The following is an 11,206-nucleotide window of genomic DNA, read 5'->3' as shown; positions in this document are numbered from 1 at the left end:
CTTCTAGGAGATGTTGAATCTAGAATTTGAACTTGGATCTCTCTGATATATATAAAATTATGTGTACCTATATAAGAATCATAAAAATCATATTTGGATCTAAATATGTATCCTGATTCTTGCTTCAGGGAAGGTATACATAATTTTTATGATCCAAGGCCAACAATTCTATTCATTTTTTGTATTTGAGCATGTGTAAGTGGTCTGCAAGAAGACACCCAGCTAGGAAATGAAGGACTGAAGAAACTGGTCTATCCCAGGAAATCAAAGGGCTCACATTATAAAGTGACTTGTCCCTGATAATTCAGGACAGTCCTCAGTTCACACCTGTTTATTCAAATTTTTTTATAAATTTGTAGACTGTTTCATATGAACACTCCAGTGTAGTTGGTAGATTATAGGGTGAACCTATGTAAAAGGAACATGCCTAGGCCAGCCCTGATGAGAGCCCTGAGCCCAGTTCCCTCCCAGCCAGGACTGGGATTATACATGGTTCCTGGCAGGAAAAAAAAAAAAAAAAAAAGTTCTTTTAGTGGTTTACTTTCTCTCTTTGGAGCAGAAGGGCCCTCAGGTCTGAAACCTGGAGATCAGGCCAGTGTGAGACCATCATGGTCAAGTTTATAGGAATGCAACACCTCAGCGTAGTAGGTTCTCTCATGTTTGGAAATCCACCTGTGCAAGATGTTAGGAATAAACTCTCTCTCCAGCCTTTTACCAGGTCTCACAAGAGCAGGACATTGGATGAGATCAAAATGGCTGCTTTTTCCTACACGACCATATTTTTCCTGGTTTCCTCCACTTTGGCACATACTGCTTTTTCAGGTAAGCAAACTTACAAGTCTTGGGAGAGAAACAAGTGATGTTCTTTTAGTTGTAGAAGAGAAAAATCGCCATGTGTGACCAAGTGGAGAATGTTAGGCTGGACCATGCAAAGTGGGCATCAACTGGGTATCCCTATTGGGAAAGGGAGTTACTCCGGAAAACCTTCCAAAATTTGAAAATGAAATAACATGTTTCTACATAATGCATGGGTCAAGAAAAATTCAAAAGTCAATTCAAAATTATTTTGAACACAAGGAAAACAAAACAAAATGAGCAAAAGTTTAGATTCAGAGAAGTGTCATTACCTCCATACCCCTTTTCCCTTTCACTCCAACCCCACAGCTGTCTTCACAGAACCAACCTCTTTGACCTCTGTCTTTACTGTGTTAAATAGAAACATATGTGTGCACACTGTGTCATTCTCCTACTTTCTTACATAAAAGATAGCATATTATAGATACCTGTTTGCAATTTGCTTTTCTCAATTTACAAATATCCTGTAAATCAGTACATATCAATTCACAGGGATCTTCTTCATTCTTTTGTACAATGATACAGAACTTCCTTGGGTGGGTATACTAAAATTTAATCAATCAGTCTTCTACATATGGGCATTTAGTTTTTTCCAATATTTTGCAATTACAAACAATGCTGCAATAATCTTATGTATATGTATTTTGTACTGTTCAAGGTGTATCTTTAGTGTAAATTCCTTAAACTAAAAGATATCTGGTAGACTGGAAGAAAATATCTATAACACATATCACAGATAAAGGACTAATATATCTAATACACAAGAATACTTAAAACTGAGGAAAAAAATAAAAACCAATTGCCAAATGAGTAATATGCATACAAATACAATTCACACACACATACACATACCCCAAAATACAGAAATGGCTTTTAAATCTGTATAAGATATTCAACTTCACTATGAAAAAAAGCTAATAAAGACCAAGCACCTCACCTACTAGACAGCCTTTCCTATACTAAGATTAAAAAGAAATTCAGTTGATCTTTGCATGGTCTCATTTCTTATGTTCAGATGTATTTGAGGTTTATTCTTATATATGGTATGCAGTATATATTTTTACTTTATTTCATTTCTACTAGATGGAGGCCTTTATTTTTCTTTTTTATTACTATATCTAGCCACTTTTGTGATTAAAAGATTCTGGGTTGTTGTTGGTTTTTTAATTAGAAAGAAGCATTCCTTTTTTAAAATTTTTTAAAAAGATTATATGTGCAATTGGCATAGTCTATTCCTGGAAAGGTTGGTAGGCTTCTTGTTTCCTCTGGGAAAAAAATTTAAAATATAATTCAAGTTTTCTCTTTGAACTTTGGGAAGTCTAACTTTTGGAAAGCTAGAATTTTCTAGACTATTTAAAAGATCATATTACAGTAAGAGATAAGGAAGAGCAGAACTATGATAAGTCTTTTCTTATTTCCCTCTCCCACAGCCAGCTGGCCACCCTCTATCCCCAGGCAACACCAGCATCCTCACACAAACTAGTTTCCCAGAACGAGTCAGTCTCTCCAGAGCCAAGGAACCCTTAAAGTTTCTGATCATCACTCTACTATCCTCTTTAGTTTGGCATCTTGGTAGGAATAAGCCCAATATTTTATTTATCATAACATATTTAATTTAAAAAACTTCAAAGTACATATACTCATCCCCGACTGCAGTGGAGAGGAAACTAAAGCCAACAAAATCAGGTAACTTAATGAAAATAATAGTTTGCAAGTTATACCTACAACCTCAACTGGTTTTTACTCTTCCCTCAGTAACATAGAAAATTTATAAAGTCAGGACTGTGAAAATGAAGGAAAGAATGAATAAATGAATAAACTAGTTAACAAAAGAACACCACCCACAAATTCTGTTGGTATAAATTATTTTGTATACTTTTGTGCAAATGAGTAATTAAATTACTTTTTTTTATTCAGTTAGTAACTTCAGTGGGTGAAATCAAACTCCATGAAGAACGATTTTCTTTTAACCTATTGTGTATGTACTTTATCTGCAGCATTCTTCAAGCCACATGATATAAATAAATGGCCTAAGGTAAATTTAAATTTCTTAGTGAATTGTGATGCTAATCTGATCACTCTCTTGACATGAGAGACCTAAAACTTAACAGGGGTAAGTAGAACAAAAGTTTTCCACGTGACCTTGGGCATGTATAACCTTTCCAGACTTAGATTTAATCTAACATAGCACAAACATTATAACAGTAAAATACATCTCTGAGCATTAAACGAAATGACACCTGTCACTTGCTCAAGGTCTTAAAGTTAAACGGTGGTAAATACAGGATTTATTCCCAGCCTCAATACAGAACCCTCACTCTAAACAATTATATTGGAGCCCCTTCCCCTAGAAGTTCACAAATACATAAATATCTCTACTCACAAACTTCTTAGAATGAATTCATGGCATTGGGATTCCAAGTTTAAGTGGAAACTTTACATATGGGATTTAAGTGGGGATTTTATAATGCTCATGACTTTAGGAGATGAATGCGTCACCACATTTTCTGACACTGCAGTCAGCAAAAAACCTGCCTGACCAAAGCCCAGAAGAAAATGTTGAAAAAGATCCATTGAATAGATATATTTGATATTATTTCTATGGGGGGAGGAAGTGACAGGCCAGGAATAGATGGAGGAAAATCTATCAACTGTTATTCATATGACATTTTTTTTATATTTGCAGCCCCCATGTAAAATGTACTACCCACTGGATCCTTCTTATACATCAGAGTGTCCAGATGTGATATCATATGTTTGTGCTACAAATGGCCACACCTACAAGAATGAGTGTTTTTTTTGTGTTGATCAGTGGTAAGTTCAAAATAAAATACCATTTTTTTCTTTGTATTTCCTCACAGGAATATCAAAAAATCTTAGCCAAGGAACTGGATTTACTGAGGGATGGGATATTTATTTTAAATAACCTCTATTGTTCATAAAAGATTGGGAACATACTATGTATAAAGAGAAAAGTCTTTCTGAAAAATTTTAGTTAACATTCAAAGTTGACTCATTAAAAAAAAAAAAGTAAGAAAAGCTTAAGTGATGTTTTGGTGGAATTGAACAAAGATCATATTAATAGATATCTATAAATTATACCCAAACGATGAACAGAAATCCATCCACTCAAAATCATTGAGTGATTTTTTTCAAATCACTCAAAAACTTTTAAAAAATAACATTGACATGCCTATGAATAGTGCCCATAAATATTGCTTGGTAGACATAAACAGATATTGATAGCAATACAGACATAGATAGAGACATAGATAAAGGTATAAATACACATATAAATAATAAAATGGTTATGTGGGCTTACATAGATAAAAATGACAGTTGACTTATATATTGCTTTGCCTTTCAAGTAAGTTCAATAGTAAAATTAGATTAAAAAATTAATAATATTCCTCATGATAAATTTTAACTCCATTTGAAGTTGTTTTTGGAAACCGATTTATGTCTTGTTAGTAACTCTTCCATGACTTGTTTGATCTTCTGTGTTAAAATCTCCAAGACTATCCTCAGGTTGGATGATTTGCTAGCAGGACACACAGACCTTAGAAAAGCTGTTATACACATGGCACCAGTTTATTACAATGAAAGGATATGAGTAAAATCAGCAAAGGCAGAAAGCTCACAGGGTGGAGTCCAGGAGAGAGCAATCACAAGCTTCCAGCTGACCTTTCCCAGTGGACTCAGTGTTTAATTCTCCCAGCTATGATGTGTGACAACACATATGAAGTTTTGCCAACTTGGGAAGCTCACCAACACCTTGGTGCCCAGCCCTTTCATTAGAAACCAGTCACCTAATCTTGTGGGACCTGAATGACTGACAACTACTGTTTCCAGCCACCCTGAATTCCCAGAGGTCGAATTGACACAGAGCAACTCAGGACCACAGGGAATAACAACAGACATTCACTTGATCATAAACTATATGGCATGGCCTATGACCTCAGGTTATAAAATCACTCTTATCAGGAGGGATATTCCAAGGGCTCATGGTTACTTCCCAGGAGCTAATTTGAGCTTCCCAAGTCTGTTGGACTTTTTAGTGCATATCTTCCTTTGAAAAGAATCTTGATGGGCTTCCAGTGTCATGTTTCCAACCCATGAGGCTGTTATTGCTGAGCACTGAAGGAAATGGGGTGTAGAAGCTAGTCCAATAAAGGAAATATGTGCTCATCTTCAGAGCAAGTACTAGACTCAAAGGATGATTGCAATGTCATTTAAAGGAAAAGAATGGGAACTGAAAAAAAAATGGAAAATAACCATGTATCTACCATCACAAAGCAAGATGAATGAGAATTCATGAATGTCACCAGACTATGTGGAATAATTAAACTACATTAGCATTTCTTCCTAATAGCTGCTGTCACTTTCTTAGGCATGAGCTAATTAGGCAAGACACTTGGAAATGCTTTCTTATCTTCCAAAAGAAAGCTGGAGTAGCCATACTTAGAGCAAACTCTGATTTTAAACCAAAGACTGTAACAAGAGGTGAAAAAGGGAATTATATCATAGTAAAGGGGTCTATCCAACAAGATCTAACAGTTGTAAATATTTATGCCCCCATTTTGGGAGCACCCAAATATATTAAACAATAATGAACATAAAGGAACTCATTGATAATAATACAATAATAGTTGGGGACTTTAACACCCCACTTACATCAATGGACAGATCATCTAAGCAGAAAATCAACAGGAAAACAATGACACATTGTTTTGAATGACATACTGGACAAGATGGACTTAATAATTATATTCAAAACATTTCATCCTAAAACAGCAGAATATGTATTCTTTTCACATGCACATGGAACATTCTCCAGGATAGATCACATACTGGGCCACAAATCAGGCCTCAACAAATATAAAAAGATTGAGATCACACCATGCCTATTTTCTGACCACATGCTATGAAACTTGAAAGTCAACCACAAGAAAAAAATTTGGAAAGACCACACATACATGGAAGTTAAAGAATATCCTACTAAGGAATGAATGGATCAACCAGGAAATTAGAGAAGAAAATTTAAAAAATACATGGAAATAAATGAAAATGACAACATGATGGTCCAAAACCTTTGGGGGTGCAGCAAAAGCAGTCCTATAAGGGAAGTATGTAGCAATACAGGCCTACCTCAAGAAGTAAGAAAAGTCTCAAATATACAACCTAATATTACACCTAAAGTTGCTAGAAAAAGAACAAAAAATGAAGCCTAAAGCCAGCAGAAGGGAAATAATAAAGATTAGAGCAGAAATAAATGATATAGAAATAAAGAAGCAAACAAAAATCAACAGTTCAAGAGATCAATGAAACCAGGAGCTGGTTCTTTGAAAGAATTAATGCAATTGATAACCCCCTAGCCAGACTTATCTAAAAGAAAAGAGAAAGGACCCAAATAAATAAAATCATGAATGAGAGGAGAGATCACAGCCAACACCACAAAATTATGAATAATTATAAGAGAATACTATGGAAAATTATATGCCAACAAACTGGAAAATCTGGAAGAAATGGATAAATTCTTAGAAACATATAAACTACCAAAACTGAAACAGAAAGTAGTATAAAACTTGAACAGACAGATAACCAGCAAAGAAATTGAATCAGTAACCAAAAATCTCCCAGCAAACAAAAGTCCAGGACCAGGTAGCTTCACAGACAAATTCTGTCGAACTTTTAAAGAAGAGTTAATACCTAGTCTTTTCAAACTGTTCCAAAAAATAAAAATGGGAAGAAAACTTCTAAATTCATTATATGAGGCCAGCATTACCTTGATTCCAAAACCAAAGACCCCACTAAAAAAGAGAATTACAGGCCAATAACCCTGATGAACACGGATGCAAACGTTCTCAATAAAATACTAGCAAATCAAATCAAACAGTACATTAAAACAATCATTCACCATAATCAAGTGGGACTTATTCCTGGGCTGCAAGAGTGGTTTAATATTTATAAATCAATCGATATGATATACCACGTTAAAAAAAGAAAGAACAAAAATCAAATGATCCTGTCAATAGATGCAGAAAAAACATTTGACAAAGTACAGCATCCATTCTTGAAAAAAATCCTCAACAAAGTAGGGATGGAGGGAACATACCTCAACATCATAAAGGCCATATATGAAAGACCCACAGCTAATATCATCCTCAATGAGGAAAAACTGAGAGCTTTTCCTCTCTGGTCAGGAAATAGACAGGGATGTCCACTCTCGCCACTGTTATTTAACATAGTACTGGAAGTCCTAGCCTCAGCTATCAGACAACAAAAAGAAATAAAAGGCATCCAAATCAGCAAGGAAGAAGTAAAAATTTCACTATTCACAGACAACATGATACTCTATGTAGAAAACCCAAAAGACTCCACCAAAAAATTGCTAGAATTGATACACAATTTTGGCAAAGTAACAAGATACAAAATCAATGTAAAGAAATCTGTTGTATTTCTATACACCAATGATGAAGAAACAGAAAGAGAAATGAGGGAATCAATCTCATTTATAACTGCACCAAAAACTGTAAGATAAATACGTAGGAATAAACCTAACTGAAGAGGTAAAAGATCTGCACTCTGAAAATTAGAACACTTATGAAAGAAACTGAAGAGGACACAAAGAAATGGAAAAACATTCCATGTTCATGGATTGGAAGAACAAATATTGTTACACTGTCTATACTACCCAAAGGAGTCTACATATTTAATGCAATCCCTATCAGAATACCACCAGCATTTTTCACGGAACAAAAAGAATCCTAAAATTTGTATGAAACCACAAAAGACCCCAAATAGCCAATGCAATCTTGAAAAAGAAAAGCAAAGCTGGAGGCGTCACAAGTCCAGACTTCAAGCTGTATTACAAATATGTAGTGATGAAGACAGTATGGTACTGGCACAAAAACAGACACATAGATCAATGGAACAGAATGGAAAACCCAGAAATGGACCCTCAAATCTATGGTCATCCAATCTTCAACAAAGCAGGAAAGAATACCCATTGGAAAAAAGACAGTCTCTTCAACAAAAAGGTGTTGGGAAAATTGGACAGCCACATGCAGAAGAATGAAACTGGACCACTTTCTCATATCATACACAAAAATATATTCATTAGGATGGAAAACCTAAATATGAGATAGGAATCCATCAAAGTCCAAGAGGAGAGCACAGGCAGAAACCTCTTTGACTTCAGTTGTAGCAATTTCTTACTAGATACATCACCACAAACAAGAGAAACAAAAGCAAAAATGAACTACTGGGACTTCATCAAGATAAAAATCTTCTGCACAGTGAAGGAAAAAAATCAACAAAACTAAAAGGCAACCTTGAGAATGGGAGAAGGTATTTGTAAATGGCATATCTGATAAAGGGTTAGTATCCAAAATCTATAAAGAACTTATCAAACTCAATATCCCCCCCCCCAAAAAAACAAATAGTCCACTTAAGAAATGGACAGAAGACATGAACAGACATTTCTCCAAAAAAGACATGCAGATGGGGCGCCTGGGTGGCTCAGTGGGTTAAAGCCTCTGCCTTCAGCTCCGATCATGATCCCAGAGTCCTGGGATCGAGCCCCACATCGGGCTCTCTGCTCAGTGGGAAGCCTGCTTCCCCCTCTCCCTCTCTGCCTGCCTCTCTGCCTACTTGTGATCTCTGTCGAATAAATAAATAAAAACTTTAAAAAAAAAAAAAAAGACATGCAGAGGGCTGACACATGAAAAGATACTCAATATCACTCATCATGAGGGAAATACAAATGAAAACCATGATGAGATATCATCTCACACCTGTCAGGATGGCTAAAATTAACAACACAAGAAACAGCAAGTATTGGTGAGGATGTGGAGAAAGAGGAACACTCTTGCACTGTTGGTGGGAATGCAAACTGGTGCAGCCACTCTAGAGAACAGTATGGAGGGTCCTCAGAAGGTTAAAAATAGAGCTACCCTACGATCCAGCAATTGCTCTACAGGCATTTACCAAAGGATACAAAAATACGGATTCAAAGGGATACATGCCCCCCATGTTTATAGCAGCATTATCAACAACAGCCAAACTTGGAGGGTACTCAAATGTCTATTGACTGATGAATGGATAAGGAAGTTGTGGGAGATTATATATATATGCCATCAAAAAGAATGAAATCTTGCCATTTGCAGTGATATTGTCTGTGGTAATGTGTCTGGTAAGAAGTTGCTGTGGCCAAGGTCACAGAGGTTTCTGCCTGTGCTCTTCTCTAAGATTTTGATGGATTCCTGTCTCGCATTTAGGTCTTTCATCCATTTTGAATTTGTTTTTGTGTATGGTGTAAGAAATAACTAACAGGAATTTAAATAAAAACTTGAAACTAAAAAAAAAAAAAGACAAAAGAAAACAGAAGAGTGCAAGTCTTGGCCAGAATTGATACACAGTCACAGCTGTTATCCTTAAAAGAATTCCTCGAGCCTACTCAGTGTAGGACTCTCATAATAACTACCAAAAAATAGAATGAAAAATATCCCAGATGCTTCAGAAGTTTTTGATCTCATTTGGCAAAAAAGAATACAGGCCTAAGAAAAGTATGATAATAAAAAGTATGATAATAGAAAACAACACTGGTTTTGTTCAACCAAACAATATTTTAGTAAGTCTTGAAATGGTTGACAGCATTTCAAAAGTCAGATTTCATCCAAAATATAGATTTCCAACTTATTTTGAAAAATCAAAGTTGTGCTAATAGGAAGTTAGGATTTCACATGGGGAAAAAAAAAATAGCAACGGCTGCCTAGTAGCAGCTGCCCATCTAAATGGAATTCAGGCATTTCAGACAGTCCCACCTCTCTTTTGCGGTGAAGTGACCCCCTCCACTTATTTATATTACCAGCTTGGCTCCTACAAGTTAACATGTTTGCAATCCCTTACCCAAGTGAGTTGATCAGATATACATCGACGGTCAGCCTGAGATGGGGGTCAGGGTGGGGAGTCTCTTGAAAGAAGCTAAGTTTAAAGGCTTCTTTTAAAAATGCAAGAGAAAATAGAATGGGAAATTTATACAGGGCTCTCTGTTTTGGAAAACGTTTAGAACCAAGAAAATGTGCAGTGCCTTTAGAGAAATAATAAAGAGAACAATTGTGTTGAAATGAATGTTGTGTATTAGAGAACAGTACCTACCTCAAGGTGGAAGGTTAGACAGAAGCTAGCCCTCTGGGAAAATATATACCAGAGTAAGGAGAATAGACTGTGGTCTATGAGCAGTGTAAACCTGGTGAAAATTTGGACAGGGTGTGAATTATCTGAATTATTAGGCATAGCATTCTTGTTATGGTCATCTTTTATGTCTTGGTTAAAAAAAAAAAATCCAGCATTATTATGTTGAATCCAAAGGTATCAAAATGGGAATGAGTTAGAAGATGAAAGATTCTCTGTTGAAAACTTCATAGAACACCATTTTGAATAATTAAGATATAGAGAAGGAATGTGGAGTGGTGGGCAGGAAGAGACGGGTATAAAGGGAATTGCAAAGCAGCTCCCTTGCTCAGGACTACATTTGGAAGATGAGAGAATGTGAAGCAATACCTACTTTCCTTATGATACTAATCTCATTTTTTAAAATCTCTTCTCTTTAGGGAACTTGGTCCTCATATTAAATTTTATAAATATGGAAAATGTGGCTAATGAATGACGGAGTACTACGCTTGCTTATTCGTTTCACTACTTAATTCCAAAAACTATTTCTTTTGGAATCTAAGGGCATATGATAAATGACATCTATGCTACACCCAAATTTGGAACAAAGCTAAAAATAAAGGAATCAAACGAATGAAGAACCAACTGATACATTTATTACAAATAAGGTAATAATGAGAGGGGTGGCATTTACCCTGTGTAAATGATTATTTAAAATAAGCTTTCATTTTCCTTGTGTCTTAGATCTGTCACTTCCCGAATTAAACTTACCCCAAAGTGCAGGCTCACCTGTGAGATCTGACCCGGCCCTACTAATCTCACCTAAAGATGAGCATAAGAAAACATTTCACGCACACATACAAACACGGCTATTTAAGACTTTCTACCTCATACTCGTAAATGAAGCTCACCTTCACTAGAGGAAAAAAATATTCATATGCTAATAGAAGGAAGGAGGAGTCCCAAGAACTTCTGGGGGGAAAGTATGTTTTTCAGAGGAAGAGCAGGTATCATTTGACCCCTTAGTTTTAGCATTTTTAATCCTTACTCATTCCACTGTTCCTACAACATCGGTCAATAAATTCATTTTTCATTTTTGCTTAATCCGTCTTATAAGCTCTCACTTATAACCGAAAGATCTTGACTAATACAGGGAGATGAAGCCATTATTATTATA

The 11,206-nt window shown here is 35.7% G+C and overlaps 1 protein-coding gene across 1 annotated transcript; it reads left to right on the top strand.

Moving 5' to 3' along the window:
- Positions 1-752: 752 nt before the first annotated feature.
- SPINK13 (serine peptidase inhibitor Kazal type 13) lies at positions 753-10,518 on the top strand (the record flags this gene model as incomplete). The annotated part of the gene is made up of 4 exons (XM_080804645.1): positions 753-822; positions 2,853-2,890; positions 3,542-3,669; positions 10,470-10,518. 4 exons carry the CDS (start codon positions 753-755, stop codon positions 10,516-10,518), a joined length of 285 nt encoding a protein of 94 aa, XP_080660771.1.
- Between the last annotated feature and the right edge of the window lie 688 nt (positions 10,519-11,206).

This window comes from Martes martes (assembly GCF_963455335.1).
Source record: "Martes martes genome assembly, chromosome: 5".
Classification (NCBI taxonomy): Eukaryota; Metazoa; Chordata; class Mammalia; order Carnivora; family Mustelidae; genus Martes; species Martes martes.
The sequence above is the reverse complement of the archived record's forward strand: the minus strand, read 5'-3'. Positions and strand labels throughout refer to the sequence as shown.